The sequence below is a fragment of the Populus trichocarpa genome, chromosome 3, assembly GCF_000002775.5.
Source record: "Populus trichocarpa isolate Nisqually-1 chromosome 3, P.trichocarpa_v4.1, whole genome shotgun sequence".
Taxonomy (NCBI): Eukaryota; Viridiplantae; Streptophyta; class Magnoliopsida; order Malpighiales; family Salicaceae; genus Populus; species Populus trichocarpa.
The window spans coordinates 14,867,852-14,888,143 of NC_037287.2; the positions used below are offsets into that span (position 1 = coordinate 14,867,852).

General features: G+C 34.2%; 1 protein-coding gene across 1 annotated transcript; it reads right to left on the minus strand.

Moving 5' to 3' along the window:
• Positions 1-469: 469 nt before the first annotated feature.
• Positions 470-7,117, minus strand: LOC7458190 (beta-adaptin-like protein B). Its single transcript, XM_002304475.4, has 15 exons — positions 6,903-7,117; positions 5,925-6,122; positions 5,709-5,822; positions 5,290-5,540; positions 4,457-4,592; positions 4,156-4,335; positions 3,927-4,019; positions 3,594-3,805; positions 3,436-3,499; positions 3,154-3,333; positions 2,833-2,925; positions 2,293-2,705; positions 1,896-2,085; positions 1,614-1,817; positions 470-1,093 (listed from the first exon to the last, which is right to left on the minus strand). Exons 1-15 carry the CDS (start codon positions 6,987-6,989, stop codon positions 794-796), a joined length of 2,715 nt encoding a protein of 904 aa, XP_002304511.1. The 5' UTR covers positions 6,990-7,117; the 3' UTR covers positions 470-793.
• Positions 7,118-20,292: the final 13,175 nt, after the last annotated feature.

Genomic DNA, 20,292 nt, shown 5'->3' on the forward strand with positions numbered 1-20,292 from the left:
GCAAAAGTTTCTAACAATCATTAATAAAACAAACACCTTTCGCACTCTTTCCTTAATCTGTCTCGAGTTTAATTATTGTCTTTAGAAATTGGGACAGTAAACGAAGTTTTCTGAGAATAATGGATTTTCTTTACCCTTTTCCATATTATCTCTCCTTCCCAGTAGGCCTGAATTACCCTTCGTTTCAGGAAAATTATAACCTGTAATTACGACGGCAAAACGTTGGAGGACAGGTCTTCCTCCTTGAATCCTTGAAGGGTGCTTGCTATAAATGATCAGATAAAACCTGAAAAGTAATCTAGTACACAGAATTCATAATATGAGAGCATGTGGGAGTCTTTTGCAAAATGGTAATGAGAAAAGTATGAATTATATCAATCTTCCATCCAATACAATGCTCTCGGTGATTTTATGCCTTCTTCGTAGATTGCGAAACACAGGCCTAGGTAAAAGTTAAAATATCAAAGGGTAATAAAAAGCATTTCTCCCAACCTGGCAACTCTGACCAGAGGAAAACCCCTCAAAAATCTTTTTCCGCTGTGGCAATTACACTCAAGTTTCCAGGGATGATTAAAAAATACACAAGTTTGAGTCCCCCTGGCGATATAACAGATTCAATACAACCAAAGAATAGAGTGCGAAATAATACAAGGTGGAGTGAAGAAAAAAACTAAGGCGGCCAGAATGATCAATTAAAACCTCACTAAACAATACGGATTTTACAAATATAAACCAAAAATTGTAAATATTTAAGAAAAGAAAAGAAAAAAATATGAAGACGCAGAACCTTGAATCAACCCTTAAGGAGGGTCTCAATGGCTTCAAAGAAAAGACTTGCCATCTCAGGGTTTGGAGTCTTGATGGCACACTTGATCCCGGGGATTCCAACAACTGTTGTGAGTTCGGTCAAGAAAGGAATTCCTCTAGGCATTTTAGCTGAGAAGTAGAATACATCCTGGTTTGCATGCTTTCGCTTTGCAATAAAAAACATGTTTGATGCAGCAAGCCGGTCTAAAGTAGCTTCTACACCATTCACGGTAATGCCTGGGAAGTCCTTTGAGACCTCATTTGAATCAGGAAGGGACCTCCATGTCTGAAATGGGAACAAAAACATATGATATTAGGTTCCAATAGCTACAGCGAAAATAGCTAATCAAATGATATCTGCTTGTGAAGTCTCTGAATTGCTTCCCTGAAAAGTTTCAGGCTATAGATAAATTACTAATTTGCTCATCAACCCAATCTACCCCATATCCCACAAGAGCTTTATTAGAATCAGACACGTGAATACCCAACTAATCCCAAGTCCTAAGATAGCATTTCCCTACCACAAATTTCTTTCCGGTCTTTCCTTTTCTGAATTTAAAAAGGGAAGACACACCACAACTAAAACGCAATATCACAACACTGAAAATAAAATAGATTTCAGTGGAATGACTAGTCGCTCGATACTTCATTAACATTTCCTATACTAGCAGGCAGGCTACAACACGAATGATTTTAAACTAAGTCTCCAATGATCAAATGTCACAAATTTAAGTATTTCATCAACTTTTTAGCACAAAAATAAAAGCCAGTCCAAGAAAAATTGGTCAAGCCTTTTCTCTTTTTACCTCAAGAAAGCTTCCACGTTCCATCCTCCCATCTTCTGTGAAGAATACATGCAATGAGATTTTGTCATTGAAATACCATACAGGTTGTTGATTATTTTTCACGGCAACTTGCAAAAGAGAGCTTGGAGGACCAGCAGACATATTCTGAAACAAAGCCACAGGCAGCAGAGTTGCTGCTGATGTCCCAGGTTGCAATTGGGGAACCTAATCAATAACAGTTTGTCAATTACACACTAAATGAGGAAAAATTCCATCTTGAAACAAATCAAGGTTGAGCATTACCTGCAAAGGTCCAGCAGCTGCAAGACCGAACGAGTTCTTGTTAAACTGGATCATGAATCCATCCAGGGGAATCTGTGAGTTGTTCTCAAACAATAAACTGTAAAAGATCTGACCATCTCGGCTAATAAGCTGTGCACTGATTTGTAAACCCTGACCAGTGGCTGCTGGCAGTAAAACAGGCAAAGGAGGGCTGCAACATGGTCACAAGATTCAGTAAGTAACATTTATAGCCTAACAGTTGGGATGTTGCGAATCATGAGAAACTCATTATTAGATAAATATGCTTCAAGTTCTCAACAAAGCTATGCAAATCAGCATTGCAGCCCAATGACCCCATACCAGTGTCAACAAATTGAAAAATGGTCGATAAGACAGTTTGTACAGTCAAGAAGCTTACCTAGCAGGAGTAGAAGGCTGGTCAACAGGGACCATAGCACTATTATCCATGTCCAACAGATCACCCATCAAATCTGGCAGAGGAGCAGCAGGTGGACTTGTAGATGGTGCAGGTGCTGCTTGCCTTGCTCCAGCATATGGAACATTACTTGCACTAGTAGGTGGCGATGCAGCACCATCAGCAGTATGGGCAGATGATTCAGAATACCCTGCTTCACTACCTTCGGCATATTCATCATCTTCAGTTTTCTGTGCTGCAGTCTTTACACGGGTTACAAATGCTTCTGGGGGCTTGTGATACACAGACGACAAAGTCGCAATGTTGGCAAGAAGCTCATCAAGAAGAGATGGATCGAGCTGGTTTGAATCGTCACTGATCACAGGCTTCTCAGCTAACACAACATCTTTAGCTGCCTGAAAGGTCAAAGTACACCCATCGCACATGACATAAAACTTACAAGCAGTACATCAAAAATAGACATGCAATCATACATTTGATCTTACAAAACAGAAAATATGTTCGTCAATAGCAAAATCACACCTCAGGATCAGTTGATAGCAGACGCCAATATATGTATGCACGATCCCTTAGATCAGGATTGTCAGTTTCCATGGTGGCATTATTCAAAACCACCTGTAAGAGAATTCCTGAGGTGAGAATTGACTCAAAGACATTTCTGCAAGTGTAGCTGAATTACATTAGTTAGGAACAACCAAAGGACAGATCATGTTTGAGTCATGTCAAAGGTGCCAAACAGAGGACTGAAAATTCTAGAGGACAATGAAAAGTCAAATGAATATGGAATAAAGATCCACTTTGTATCAGATATAAAGAACACGTGAGTAGACACAAGACTAAAACCTGAATCATCTGTTGGGGTCCTTCAGTTGGCTTCTTAAGGAAGAGTTTGACAGTTGCAGTCAGTAATTGCAACTGGACTTGCGCAGGCTCTTCAGGAAAACTCTCCAAGAAGCTCTCCAGGAGCTCATCAGCATTGTCAATTCTTTCAGCATATTCACCAATAATCCAGATCATTGAAGCCTTAAAGGGGAGAGAAAAAAAAGGGGTAGAATAGAAGGCAGATAAAGTATGAATTCAGGCAATAAAACATGAATGAAAAGCCTGAAGTAGAAACACATGTACCTTAGCTTCAGGTTCATCAAGAGTGTCCAAGCTCTCACAGAGGGTTGCAATGATTGACTCATAACTGCAAAGGAAATTCATATTTAAGTACGGATGGGGGAAAGAAAAACAGAACTTCGCCTTTATAAGGCATCAAGGAAACAGAAGCTGTATCTTACGTGTTAGGGTATCTTCTAAAGATGTCTTTGATAACTATGATAGCCTCTTGAACCACATAATTTACTTTAATCTTGATCAGCTCTAGGAGAACACTGATACAGCGCTCAGCAGCTCTCTCTAACTTAATTGCACAACGGCCAATGGCACGAACAGCCTTTCTAACAAAATCTACATCTACTTCTGTGGCATACTCTTTGAACTCCAATAGAACCTGGAAATTGCTCAGCACAAGGACAACACAACCTACATGATTTCTCATCAACTCATAAATGAAAAAGATGCGTGTGCACTTAGTCTTCCCCACCCCATACATACATACATATATATAGTACCTGGTCTATATTGCGGTCTGAAGCAAGCTTTATCATGATTTCTAGCTTTTCCATCTTCACATAAATTGGGTCATTGTACTTGCAGAAAAAAACCTGACATAATAGAACAAGTGTTTGATAAGCATCTCTCCTCAATCACAAAATAACAAATGTGAAGCATGCCTAGGAATTTCCCATAAGCACACGAGTCTGCAAATTTATATCAAGCAGGCAGGATATTTCCATTTACCTTAATCTCATGGGCAAGGATCGTAGGACGTCTTTGTACAATTAGGTTGATGTTACGCAAAGCAACATACTGTATCTCCGGTTCTGCAGAGAGTAATGTCACGAGAGGAGGAGCCATCTTCTTGCAAAGATTTCGAACCACATCGGTGCTGGTTATAATTTCCATTTGTTGGAGAATCATCTATTAGGAGAAAGAGGAAACAGAAATGTGAGAAATGATTGAATTATGACCAGTAGATAGCTAACAAAGGCATTCACAATAAAAATACATGAAGCGAACACCAACAATGGCAGCTTGTTACCTTAACAGCTGAAAGTACAACTGCACAATTAGCATGTTGAAGCCGTGGAGTAACTCGTTCCACTATATTTTCAGCCTCACGAGCATCAGCTGCTTTGTATCTAGATAGTGCATCCAATATAAAAACTTGGCCCCACCTGGAAAGGCATGCATCAGACGAGGTAGTCCAAGCAAAGAACTTCCAAAAGAATACGCAACAATCAAAGTAACAAAAGCACGGTAATCCTAGAGCATGGAGGCATTCGATTTCCAGTTAAATCCTATCATGTACTTCACCTCATATGTAGCTCTTAGCATACCCAAGTGGCAGACATTCCAGGAAATACATAAAACTTGCAACACAAGGACCAGGGAGGCCAGAATCCATTGGCCATAAAAGTACTGGGTTACTTTAGGAAAAGTATGTGATGACAGAGAATAAGGGGGTGGTGGTCACACTTTCAGACAACTATGAGTTGGTATAATATACAGACCATATTTTAAAATCCACCTTGGACTTCCTTGACTTTCAATCATATTCAGACAATAGCTATCACAAGATGTTCAAAAGTACTAGAAAGAAAAAACAGTACATTCTGATCAAATTACATCAAGATGAAAACTGTTGAGGGCAAAAAATCAGTTTCACATAAATGATGGTTCTTGCCGGATACATTACTCATGAGTAGTATTCATTCAGAGCACATCAAGATCAAATGGCTAAAACCTATGAATGCTAAAATCTAAAAGTATAGGTACACATTAATGGCTCAGAAAGTCTACAAAGTCCAACACTTTCTTCAAGATTGAAAGCTAGAACAAAAATACAGAGTTAGAAAAATATTGTTGGCTTACTCTGTGCACTCATTAAGGGCAGTAAGCAGCTTTGAGAGCGTGTGACTAGTAATCTCAAAGATGGGCCTGACACTATTGTCTTGAATTTCTGCAAGCGCTGCCACAGCATTAGCTACAACCATGGGATTGTTGTCAGAAATCAAATCCTTGAGAGATTCCAAAAAGCCCCTATCCTCGACAAGCTCAGCATTTATGTCATAAAGTTTGGCTACACAAATGGCTGCTGTCTTGCGAACATAAGGATCATCATCCTATAATTACAAAAAATATGGATTAAGAAGATGACAGAGAACTAGAAACCAAAAAAAAGAAATTGCATGTTTCTTAAGAATATAATGACTGCATACAACCTAGTAAACCAGACCACTGAATTCCATCTAGCAGCATGCATGAAAATTATAGCAATCCTTAAAACCAACCTTAAGACACCTCTGAAGTGGATCACATAGATACTCTGTTATTTTGTCAACACGAATGCACCCCATTGTCCGTACAGCCAGAGCTCGAATTAAGGGGTTTGGATCTTGCGAATCCTGGATAAATGACCATGAATACAAGTACCTTGGAGATACAAAGAAGGCAATGTCGTAATGTTAAACACATTTAAGACAGCAAGTTCCTCTTCTAGTTCTTACCTTAACAAATGTATTTACTGCAAGTATCGCCAAATCTGGTTGGCTTTTAGCATAATTTATAAGATATAAATAAACTAGCTTCTTGAGCTCCAAATTTTCTGTCTGCATGCAGTTCACTACATCTGTGAACAATGATGATACATCTTTTCCAACAGTCATTGCGGCAATCACCTTCTTAACAGCATCTTTTCTCTTATCCTGCTTGATAAGATAGCAATGAGGAGAAGCTTCACACCGATTCTAGTGAAAAACTGCTAGGCTATAGTTATTAAAATAAGAGGATGAAATGAACCCAATATCCAATAAACCAAAGGAACATCACAATACTCCCATATTGCAACTAATTTCAAGTCCAAGAACTACATGAAATGAGTACTAGCAACAACAACAACAACAAAAGAAAAACTCCTTGCTAGTATTGCATGGAATACTGTTATAACATTCATTATCATTACAAAACCCTGTAGAATATGTTCAAGATCCATTAAGCTAAAAACCCAAACATCCTAGTGAGATATTCAAAATCATGCAGTATATTCCTGTGCTTAGGTAAGAACCTAGCTCGAAAAAGCACTTTATCAGTCGCAAGATCTTCACATTGCATGACATGACGTTTTTAAATGCATTCTTTCTTGCTGGAGAGCAGTTCTTCCAAACCGCACCTGAATTCCTAAAATCCATAATGCCAAACATGAAAACTATACAATAGATTTCCTTCACGAAAGGATATTTTGCATCACATGATCCCTAATAGCTCCATTTCAATTCTCACTATATAATAATAAACAAAAAACCAAACCTAAGGAAATCCCAGCGTAATTTTATACGATTTCTCAGCAACAAGAACATAATTAATAAAAAAGTCAATCCTCCAATGAAATTCTAGTTGCAGAAGAAAGTTCAACGAAATCAATCAGTCAAAATCAGACAGATCTAACAACGCGATCAAAATGGAAAGGAGAAGGACGACGAACGGACCTTGTACTGAGAATTGAGCTCTTCTTTGAGCTCAGGGATTTCACCCTTCTTGGTCGTCGAGAAATACTTTGAATCGTGACCGCTCATGCCTGCCTACTTGTTTGGCTCTGCAAATTTGCAAATGGTGAAAGACAGACGGGCGAGCGAGAGGGAGAACAGAGACCGAAACGTTTTTTTTGTTTATTTTTGAGAGAGAGAGAGATAGGGGTAGAACGAGGTGAGCTGAATCAAAATCAATACTCCGTTGAAGAAATGAGTTACTGGTCCTCCTTATGTTCGTCCCCTTATTATCAGATTTATTTTACTTTGGTCCTCCTTATTTTGTCTTCAAATTCCCTGATCTTGGTTCTCTAAGAGGGATTCATTTAATTATATAATTAAATATAAAAAAATGATAATGTCAACAATCAAATTTGACAAATCAATCATAATTCTCTCATGTATATTAAATAAATAAAAAATCAAACAAAATAAAAAATTCTCTTTCAAAGCACAGTTTCTCCTTTTTTTAAACATTTTCTATCTCTTCAGAAATTTATCGTTGAGATTTCAGCCAAATCAAAACCAAAATCTTAATAACTAGTGTCCCGACACCAAATTCAAACCTGTTAATATTAACAATAAATACCCGAAGTAAACCCAACATAACAAGAGAAATACCTAGCCACGCTCCCATATTGTTATGAATGAGCACACCAAATCCAGCCCTTCCTTCCTGAATTACTGATAGAACTCCCATCAATGTTCATCCTTTGTAGTCTTTCCTGGTAGAAGGAATTAGATTCCCCTTGAATAACCTCGTCATTTTGAATTTTCCATATGGTCAAGCTCGAGCATATATATATATCAGATTATGGAGTAAACATGGGCTTGTGTTTTTATCAAGTCTTGGTGGTATTGTGTCTATTGGAACAGCAGAAACAGGCTGTGCACTTGCAAGGACCTTTGAGTTGCTCTTGATTATCGGAATGGTAAAAAAAAAAAGATTTTGCTGCATTTGATCAAGGTTGGAGATTCATGAAGTGGTAATTGAACCCCACATCAATCTTTTACATGGAGAGTCCAGCCTTTATCATTTAGCGGAGAGAATAGCATACTATTCTTCATGGACATTAGATTAAAAACTTGGGAAAATCCAGAGATTAGAGTAGCCTCTATAGGAAGATGACATAATGTGGCAACAAGGCTCTACTTTAATGGCTTTCCCCCCAGTTTGAAGGGTGTTGGATTTGATAGTAATGGAAGCCCTCATGTTCCCTTAGAAATGAGGTTGCAATTTACCAAATGGTCGCCATTTACCACCTCTCTTCGACTTTGTAGGTATTTTAACATTATTTGGTGCTAATTGTGGGTGGATATGAAGTTTATTGGCTTTGATTTAACGGGTATTATGAAATTGGGTTGATTTTGTATTGCAACAAGGTATTCGATGAAATGCTACGATAAAAGTTTTAGCTTTAGAGAAGGTGTTAATATTAGTTTGATGGCAAAGTAATGATTATTTGTTTGATATCGAAGTTATAATATTAATATTGTAAGGGCTCTTTAATTATTAAATAGATTATAATGGTAATCATGTAAATAATAAAGTATTTTTTTAATTTTTTTTTGGATATTAAATGTTTACGCATATAAAATTTATATTGTAAATCATAATTTGTCAAAACCTATTGTGATAGAAATTGATGCTAACTTGTGCTCAAGAAAGAGTTTTTGGCCATCTTGTTAACTTTTTATATGTGGAGAAATTATTTGGAACATGTTAAATTTATCGTTAAAAGAATCATGAATCCTGAAATATATACTGGAGCGGGGAATTCATTCAATAATTTTTTTTTTAAAAAGCTAGACTAAAGTGCTTGTGGTACATTATGAGATTCTTTGTAGAAATGACAAAGAGAATGCAGTAGCTGATACTTCATCAAGAAGAGAGGATTTATGATGCTTGGCTGTAAGCATAGCAGTGCCTGAACAAACTGATCAACAAGTGCTAACATATTATGAAAAGATGAGAAGGTGCAAGGATGGTGTTCTTCGATGTGATAGCAAAATTTAAATTGGGAGGTCGAAATCAGTTAGAGCAACATTGTTGCAAAAGTTCATGGTAGTTCTGCTAAAGAACGTATATAGAAGGGCCAAACCTCTTTTCTGTTGGTCAGATCTCAAACAACAAGTTGAAGATACGGTTGTTTCTTGTGATGTTTGTGCGAGGAACAAGTGTGAAAATATGGTTGCCGGTGACCGGTGTTGTTGTAGCCATTCCTTCTTAATCCTAAACTGATATTCCCGTGGATTTTGTAGAAGGATTATCAGAATCCGAAAAGAAAGAAGTGATACCGGCGTTTGTAGATAGCCCTATCTCATCCTTTCACGGCAGTGCAACTCACAAAGTTAATTTTGCATCAGGTAGTACTTTACAGGTTGCACGGGATGCCCCACGGCCAGCCAGGATAGTTTCTGATCAGTACAGGGTTTTCACCGGTCAGTTTTGGCAGTAGGAGTTCTTTCAGTTAATGGGGGAGCTCAACTCCACCTCGATATGGGATTTGACATATCGTCCCCAATCTTTATTGATTGATGCATGGGGCATTCTTTATCCAGTAACAATAGAGCAAATGAAATTTCTTTTGCTGTTTTTCTATATATACAAGTAGCCCAAGCCCATGACTTGAACCATTCCGAAGTCCACGGGTCACATCTCTTGACCCGCCAGCAGATAATCAAACAGCAACTCGGCCTCCACCGCATTGAGGCGGTGGTCTCCTCCTTACATAAATGGTGCACGGTGCAGTTTATTGTCAGGATCTAGAAAGTAGAAACAAATCTCCCTTGACGCCTACAAACATTAAAAATGGGACACGGAAAGGTAATGAAAAAACAAATGCCAAAAAAACAAAATAAGAGATAAAATCTCACCATGATTTGTAAGAAAGTTTTAACAAAGAAATAAAAAATAATGTTTAGATTTTTTAATTGAATGCTATAATTGTATTCTATGATAGTAATCTTTTTGCAACATAGAAATAGTTTTTGCCATTGCACATGCTCAAAGACCTTGCAAAGTGGAACAATTTCAATATATATAAACAATCCAACAAAACATGTCAAGACCAAAAAAAACAATTAATGACCAAATTGTAAATAAAAAAAAAAACTAAGAATAAAAAAGAAAAAACGCCACCAACAATGACGTAAGTAGGAACATGTGCATCGTAAAAAACCTAAATGTTTTAGTTTATTTTGTAATTATAATGTAATTGTATAATAGGTTTATAAGCTTGTGCCAAAGCTACATGCATCTTAATAATCAGTGAAACTTACGCTTAAAAATTAAAGTAATACAGGAAAGATTCTTTGTCAAAACGAGTGAAACCCCACAATTTAGACCTTATTTGTTTTTTTAAAAAAAAAACATTTTAAAAAAAAATTATTTTTTTTATTTCAAATTAATTTTTTTTTAGTATTTTTAGATCATTTTAATGTGTTAATATCAAAATTAAATTTTAAAAAATAAAATAAAAAATTTATTTTAATGTATTTACGAACAAAAATATTTTAAAAAATAATTATTACCACAATATCAAACGTACTCTCAATTAACTAGTGTTAAATCACGAATTTACCTTTTTATCTTCTTCAACCTTTTTATCATTTTTTGTTAACCATGGAAGCAGCATCTAGGACCTGTATTTGACTTCTTTGGTATAATATTTGTCTAGAATGTATGATACTTACTTTAATTGGTTGTTTAAATCCAGTACTTGATACAAATCTGCTTTATGTGGAAAATATTCTATGAAAGATGCTTAATTCATGATCATGTTGCTTTAATCTCGATGGACACAGACACTTTGCATTTTGTGGTCATAACTTCATGTTCATCTGATGCCAAGACCTCAGTAGGGAAGGACGCCGTACACAACAACACTCTTCAACTATACATATGTAGCTTGTTTCGATTTATATTCCCTTTTTATTATTATTATTATTATTATTATTTCACTCCCTGAATTATAAGATGCTTCGATCAAAATTCAAAACCATCCTGTCGAACTCCATCCATTTTCCCATTAAATGACAGATTCAGGCTACATGGTTTTCTAATGAATTACCAAAAAACCAATGAAAAGTATCATAAGAAAATAAAATCCAAGATTTAATTGCTTGATGAAGTTTTATTCACAAAATAGACGGAGGCTGATTTCTTGATGAATATTTTGGTTTTTTTCCTGACGATTATTGAAAATTCATCGCCTGCACATGTTATAATTTAACAGCAAAAAATGGACGAGACCCTATAATATTTAATTCAGTAGATGCCGCCAATCAAAGTAACTGATAACTCTAACGGAGTTTCGCCGGCCTGATTAACCCAACAAGCATAACTTTTTTTCCCCGACCAGTCATCATTTGAGATGTTTTTATGTTAGGCCTAAGAACAACGATGCTGAAACTCGAAAGAGAGAAGGTTGATGATACAGATGAATCTAGACACTAAAGCGGCGGTATTCTTCACAAGTGGTGGTGATGTGAATTGTAACTGAGACATCATGGTCCTCTAAGGTGTACCCGACAAGTGTCAAAGAAAAGTTTTGTTCTGATGATAATTTTATATTATTTTTTAACCTAAGGTTAAATTGCGAGGTGTGATTTAAAATTTTTTAGCTAAAATCTCAAAAATAACTTTATATTAACTCTAATAATAAGTAGTTACATTTGCAACCACTGCTAATATATACACCTCTATTACTAATATTTGTTTATATTTCAAAAGTTCTTTTGAAAAAAATTAAATTTTTTTATTTTTGTATTTGGTTCAAATTATTTTTTTTTATATTTTTAAATTATTTTGATTGGCTAATATCAAAATTAAATATTACTTTAAAAAAGATTAATAAACGGCTTTCGGTACATTTGCAGCCATGCTAATATGCCGTCCACAAAAGTTATTAAAAAATAATATTGATCTCTAATCAGTTTGCTCAAGTTGTGTTTGGAATTGAATTCAAGTTGTCCACAGGCACCTTGTTGATGCATGAAGGAAAGAAGGAGCAGACTTGTTCAGCTGTCACTATCTTGAAGTTGGTAGGAACCCCCACAAAAACACACTTTTGAGAGAAAGAGAGTTGATAGATAGATGCCTTTATGGATTGTTCACACGATGGAGAATTTCGCTTTACCTAGCGAAGACCTAGGGACTTTAGCATTTGACTGCTCTTGAGACATTCCTTGTGCATTCCTCCTGCCTTGTACAAATTGCACTTTGATTATGAATGTGCTTTCTCTATGCAAAGAGACTCCATTACAATATCTATTGGCCATTGCATAGACAAAGGAGAAAGGAGAAAGGAGAGGAAAAACCCACTTCCTCCTCAAGCCATAGATTCACCTCACCAAGCCACAACTGGTAGACCCTGACTGCTTGCCAAAGTGAGATACAGATCGATTAAAATATAACATTTTCAGCTTATCGATCGATCCTTCTCAGGTAATGGAGACGAAAAAGAATAAACAACTATTAGCAGAAAAGGACTGAATACTCGAACAAACTAAAAGGAAAGTTTTGATCATATATACAAGTTGATTACATTACTAAATATTATCATGCAGCCTTCTTTAGGGTTTGGCCAACCATAGCTAGCGGTAGCACACATTAACATGCATGAATGCTAGCAGAAGCTGTGGGTTAATCAACTGCTCCAATCAAGCCTACTAACAGAATTCGTTTATGGAGATAAATAGGAAAATATCAAAGAACATTTTAGCTCAAACTCGTACATATCACAGCTAATTATTAGGGTAGAAAATAATGATAAAGCATATATATTCTATAAATTTCGTTCCTATATATACCCATACCCCTTTTCTGTTTGGAATATCGAGCTTTTTCTCGAATAAATAATCAGATTCACTTGGTCGACTACTGAATGCCCTGGAAGGAGTCATTCCTAGTAATCCTCCTCTGTCATATTCCCAGTATAGAACAGTTTGAGCCAAACGGTTTCGGGAATTAGAACCTTCAACCTAGCCCCAGAGCCAGACCCTTTTTCAGTGTATGACTACTCCATTCTGCAGACTTTTCTTGCCCGCATTATATATTCCCACTAACCACAAGCTGTTTCATTATATCTGTGTAAAATGTTAGCTGTTATGTGACTGTACTCGATCTTGGACAGGATGCCTAGCTAAGTAAAGGGAAATAGCTCGGAATGTTTTCCCCCTTTTCTCTTTCTTTCTTTCTTTGCTTTCATGATTCCTTTTTTGCCTTAACCACCAAAAGTTTCATCATCCATGACATATATATAGTTAGGTAGTTTTCTCTTGTCTGCTATATTTTAAATGATGCAGTCGGTCCACTTAACAATCATTCAGCATTCGTGCACACAGGTAAAAAATAGTTAATCATTACGAGAGGAATCAATTAAAATATTTTAAAGGGCTTGGAATTTTTATGTACCAGCAAGAATCCGTTTGTTGGACTAAGCAAAAGGGACACATGGAGTCGACAATAACTTTTTTCATCTCTACACTTGCATTTTCCTGAGGGTATCTTTCAAATAAGCCTAAATATTATAATCATCTCCTGATCTATAGCTACGCAATGATAGGATATATTGAAGTAATTTATAATATCATTTCTTCTTATATTATTTTGGTCAAAAGGTAAGTGTTTGGAATCATTTTGGGTGCTTATATTATCAAATAATAAATTAAGTATTCTTTTCTTACTGCTCTCTCCATTAACTGTGTCCCCCATTGGAAGATGGTTTGCTACCTAGTGATCAAGTAATCATACACCCACCCACATATTATAATTATAATAAACTATAAACCTTGTGGCTTTTTAACTATTAACACTTTACTACTTACTGTTTATCCTTTTATATTTTATTAGTGATATTTTTAAAAAAAATTGATTTAATTCTTAATTTTTTTATATACAAATAAGCTCTTTTGAACTCAAATTGGAGTCTCATTGCATGTTTGTTTAGGGGTGGGAGTTAAATTGAAAAAAAAAGGGTTTAAGTGAAAAACACGAGTACCATGTGTTGTGGCTCTGCAATTTATTTAAAAAGTTCATTTTAGTTTTTCATCTTTTTAAGCTATCGACTTTAATCGATTCTTATAGTTTTTAAATATTATATTTTGATATCATACTTTATTTTCCTCTTTTTTTAGTTTTTTTAGTGGGGAAAGAGAGAGGGTCGCCAGATTGCAGCTTATAAAAAGAAAATTGTTTATTGACAATTATTCTGGCCACTAAAACAATCAATTTTTATATTAAATGATTCTATATGATGAGGGGAGTTAAGATTGAGTATTTTCTTACCTTAAAAACACCTAAAAATAGATATAAGCTCTAAAATATTTTTTATTTCGGATTGATTATAGGTTTTGGGGTGATTTTTTTATGTTTTTTGAGGCCATGAATTGGTTAGATGAGATTTCAAGGGTGTTGTTTTCTATGTGTTTTGGATAAAAAATGGGTTGAAAACAGGTTTTTAGATTGAAAAAAACAGAAACCTTGTTTTTCTGGCCACCATAGCAGCCGGGTTCTAGGCATTTATAGACGACACATTGCCTTTTTTTTTTTGCAAAGAATAGGGCATACAACGCGTTATCCGCCCCATTAACTTCAAAAAAAAATATTAAAGGCTCGAGCGTGGACCCTTTCTTTGTAGGTCAAGTGCTAGGCTTGGCTTACCAGGCCCACAATGCCTATCCTCGTTCTTTGTTTTTTTCTATTTGTTTAATAATTTTGTTTTCTTATAAAAAATACTACTTTTTTATATGTATTTTTAAAAATAATTTTTCATTTATGTTTTGATTAACACCTCTTCTCTGTGATTTTCTCGGTTTATTTAGCCTTTTTGAAATAATGATTTTTTTTTATTATATTGATTGTGTTTAATTTTTTTATGAGATTAGTGTGATTCATCTATAATTTTTTTTATATTTTATATAGATTAAACTTATTTTTTTAATAAAAAAATTATTTTTTTCATAATATTTTTAATATGAACAACCTTGCATAAAATGTTTTTTTCTTTGATTTTATTCAATAAATTTTATGTATGTCGATTTATGTTATATATTGATTTTCATAAATAAATTCATTAAACACTGTTGGTTAAATGACCCGTATTAAATATCTTTATCTACATTTATCTTTTAGTTTTTTTAAATATTTTTTAATTATTGTTAATAATTTTTATTTATTTATTTATATAATTAGTTTATTTAATTAGACACTTGTATAAACTTTTTAGTTTATATATATATATATTTTAATAACCTACATATTCATAGTTTTTTTTTTTTTTTTGGAAAAAACAAATTATGATGCACGGCGGCGCGCGGGTCAAGTGATAGAATATTTTAGCAGTGCTGACCTTTACTGTTATAAACTAGTGACATATGTCACGATCATCCATCTTGTTAGTCCACAGGAAGTGATTTTTGAGTTACTGAAAGATCTTTTACCTCAACATTAAATATTCCAAGTTCAGCATTAAATTAATCACATCATAACTGGTTGGGAAAATAAAAGGAAGCGTATGTACTGTGTTCCACTGTATTTTTTTCGTAGTCCTTTTCCTATCTCAACAATCCTTTTATAATCTATATATTGCCTCAAAATATAGAGATTCGGTCACTGCATTTCCATCAGTAACTCTGATTAGATGCTAATTGTTCCTTTTAGGGTTTCCACCGGGACGTCCTTTTATTGATCGATCTCTTATTGGCTACCAATACAAAAAAGGAAACTAGCTAGCTAGGGTCTGGGTTTCTTTATACGAATTGAGAAGAAAATGTTCATGTCTTTCCACGAAGAAGGGTGCTCAATTATTGATATAATGGCTGTACTGAAGATGCCGATATATTGATCGATGAGAGTTATGACTTAAAATATATATTTCATAGTAAGATGTGTATGAAAGCATCTATCTCTGATCTGTTGCCATATAAAATACACTAATTAATTAGATGATGCCTCCCTTTGCCACGATTCAAGAAAGAAATTAAAATGTTTCAATAAACATGAAATCTACTATGTTAGAGATGCTCGCTATGCTAAATGATAATCATTCCAATTTTTCTATTTGAGGTGATAGCATCCTGTAGATATAGGTTCCTTCCAGCATCAACTTAACTTAAAACTTTTCATATTTATCCCAGGCAGACAGTCTACAACGACAGTGCTGACAATGTTTTTTCCAGTTGTAAAGCTTACCTTTCTTAATTTCTTCTCTTCTCTTCTCTTCTCTTTTCTATTATTCATTTAGAAGATTTTTCTAGTTCTAAATCCAAGGCCAGATCTTATTACTTTACAGGTCTTTGCAAGAAGAATTACAGATTGTTTTTGCTATCGATCGTTTTAGGTGCAAAATGCAAATTTTGCTGCAATTACGGGACAAGAAAAACTTTCAAGCATGCACATGATAACTTGGACAAAAAATCATTGCTTCCATGGGAGAGAGTGTGGCTTGTGCCTTAAACACTCTATGGAGCATCGACAATTGAAAATTATTTTCGATAAGTCATCATCAAGACCATGGATTTGACAACACTAAAGAGGGTTGACATGTTCATCATATATAATTAAACCATACTCCTGCTTGGGAATTCCTTGACTGCTCTTTGATTGGAACCTAGAGGCCTCTTTCCTTTTTCTATAAAAGGACAATATATTTGCCTTTTATTTGTGATATTCTTTCTAATCAGATTTCAAGATGAATATCTTTCAGATCAAAAAAGGTCAAAAAACTCCCCAAGACCATGGTCAAATTAACCATTTAGATCACAAATTCTGAGTGCAGCATTAAAACAAATGTTTTCAAGACAAAGAGAAGAACAAGTGTTACTTCCCTAGTGTTGGATCCAAGCACAATGTTTTAAGAATCATTTGGTGCAGTATCCATACTTTTTATTAGCGCATCAAATAGCATTTGACTGGCTAAAAAGTTGGGAAAATGCTAGCAATTTATTTATTTAGTTATTATTAGGGGAGGGTCATTAATTAATAATGTAGTTTATGACAACTTTCAAGGGAACCAAGATCACCCGAACTATACCTTTCTACATAACTTGATGTTCAAATAATTAGGGTTAAATTTTTCACACTAAAATTCAACCCCGGCAGTCTAGTCTTAACTAGACTAAGTTTTTCCTTACCTTTACACTCGTGTTTTTCTATAACTATGCATTTCACTCAATAAAAAAGGTTCTCATAATTGTCTCATCGTAAACAAAAACAAACACAGACAAATCACATTGAGAATACAAGAATAACTCTTAATTTTTATTTATCTCATCAATAAAGGATTACACAATAAAAATATGCGCTAAATAAATTAAAAGTTTTTTATTTGGTTGGTTGATCCATGAGTAACACTTGGATCAACCATTATATAGAATTTTAACTTTACGTAAACCGTAAGTATATTAATAAAGTTTTTCTTTCATCTTTTAAGTTTTTTAAACCTTTTCCTTCCTAGACCGGTTGATAATTAAGAACCCTAACGTATAAATATATACCTTGCTTTTTTCCTACTCTTCTAAATCAAGAATTATTATACTATCCAGCTATAAAGGTATATATGCACTGCCGCTATTTGCTTCCAATGTCTTTTTTTTTTTTTTTTTGATTTACGTGGGGTGTCCGGGCCAGCTTACGCGCACCACGACTATTCCCCACGGCCCACTGGACATCCTGCAAGCCCAGGAGCAGGTAAGGCATATATCGTAATTAACTTCTTGAAATTCTCTTCATAGATTCAATAAAAAAAACTTAGAGAAATTGTTGCTAGATGCATTTATGTTTACTTACAAGTGTGAAAACTCAAATGATAGAATACACAGTAAAACTAAAAAAAAAAAAAACTGTAAGATTAGAGGTATACTTCTTCAACAAAATATTGCTAAAAGATTATTGTTGGGAGGTCCACGGATTAGGCATCACTTATTGTTTTATTTCACTTTCATATGATTGATTTCATTTAATTTTTTATTAAGACAAATTTACTGTTCTCTATACATTGAACTAATTTATTATTATTTTACAATGTTAAACTTGGATGTTTTCTTCGATTATTTAATATCTTGTAATTGATGTGTTTTAATTTTATTAAATTTAGTTATCTATTATATAAATTTATGAGGTGTTTATGATTTAATTAGATGCCTTTTAAAAATATTATCTTATAAAAATAGATGATTTTTTTATTATTTAAAAAAAAAAAAACATCCAAACTCATAAATTGAACATGAGACAACCCAATCCGATTCAATTGCCAGCTCTATTTCTTGCTTATAGCTACATAAACATGGGTCTGTACTGGGAGTGGGGGAGGGAGGGAGAAGAAAAAACAACTCAATTTAATGTTCATCGGATTTCGCCAATAATTCGTACGCAGTGACTGTGAAAGAAGAAGAGAAGGAACGACGCGTGTGTTTTTCAATTATAATTGTCTGTACACCCGTCAGCCATCCTGCCTGTTCAAGCAAAATTCAAACGACCTTACCCTCACCCTCGTTAATAGGTCATAAACGGGCTGCTCGCCATGGTTTTTTTGGAGTCTCGATTTTAGTACCCCCGCCGAGTTTACATTTTAATATAATTTGTTTTTTTTAGTTTTTAAAAATATATTAAAATAATATTTTTAAAAAATTTATATTTAACACTAAAATATTAAAATGATCCGAAAATATTTTAAAAAAATTAATTTAAAATAAAAACAATTCATACACCAAGATGTTAAAACACTATACGTACTATCTATTGACATGCACCAAATTTTTAGTGCACATGCACCAAATTTTTAGTGCATAGTAAAGACACTTTTTTTATTAATAATTATTTTCTACCCACGTGCCATTTCAAATAGCATTATCAATTAACAATCCCTCCACTAATTGCACAACAAAGCACCAAAACTAATGAACACATCAATTTCTTCATCAATGATGCAACAATCAACAATTCATAATAAGATACTTGCCTCCATTTATTATGAGATACCTGTAATTTCATTTTATTCATTCCATAAGATAAACAAAAATAATCAAAATTTATAAATATCTTGAGTTACTGTATAAATATTTAAATCATTCAAATGCTTCATACTAGTTCAACAAGCGCACCCTTTATTTTTTTTCTTTCATTTTCTTTCTCTCTCTTACATGTTATTGCTCCTACATTTACTGAATTAAGTATAGAATGGTCATAGAAAATTTATTTTGTAGGAAAGTTCATGAAAGTTACTCATCAACCCATGAGATCAACGGCCAAGCACAACTAATCTTGAGAGATATAGTTCAACTGATCAGATCTTAGATTTATTCTCAAGAAGTTACCAGTTTGAGTGCCACAAACTTCAGGGCCACTAGAGGTTTACATGGTCGTTAACTTCAAGGTCTCGGGGGATTAGTCGAGGTACGCATAAACTAGCTCGGACATCCACAGTTAACAAAAAAAAAAATAGTCAAGCACAACCACTCCTCAAACTCACAATAATAAGAAAGAAAGAAAAGATGCTTTAGGCTATAAATTAATATAAAAAAGTTACTACTCGAGATGTATTAGTTCATTGTTATTACAACATGTGAAATACAGAGATCGATAACGATGGGAGTTGTCTGAAATGGTTTGGTTACATACTGAACGAAATTTAGAGTATATCACATACAAAGTTCTATTTGATATTATTATTAAATTCAATCTAGTGAGTTAATTATAAAATTTTTAATTTAATTTTTTATCTAGTTCAGATTTAGAATTTAACAGTTTAAAAATTGTTTCTATTTCATCTAGTTATTAAAAGAATTATTAAAAGAAATATAAGGAAAAAATTGAAAAACAAATGAAATTAAAGAAATGAAAAAGAAAGGAGGTCCTGAATTGAAAAGGAAAAAAAAAAGGCAAGCTTCACTGTTCATAAAGCTACATCAAGTTTCCTAGGTTTTTTAGAATAGTAGGGTAATGGGAGATCAAATGAAAACGACAAAGGTGAAGGGCTCAATACAAGAACAAGAGAGAGCCAGTGCGCCATCATTCTCCCGGTATTCATGAACTAACTGCTAAGCATGGTATTGGCAGGAAGTTAATTTTCTTGGTAATTTCAAAAGACAAATTTTATGCCAAAAAATCATTAGAATTGTTCAGATTTGAACATTAATGGCAAGTATATTAGCATTTCCACTTAACATCAAACTAATCCCATCAACCTGAGTGCTTTGAACTGGTCAATTTCCTCGCTTGTTTAATCCTGTATTCTGGCCGACAAAAATAATCACCACGGGAGACTAATTGCGCATCAGAAAACCTAATAAACTCCTCCTCCAGAGGAACAAGAAGATTATTTAATGTATTTAAATAACAATCAGAACA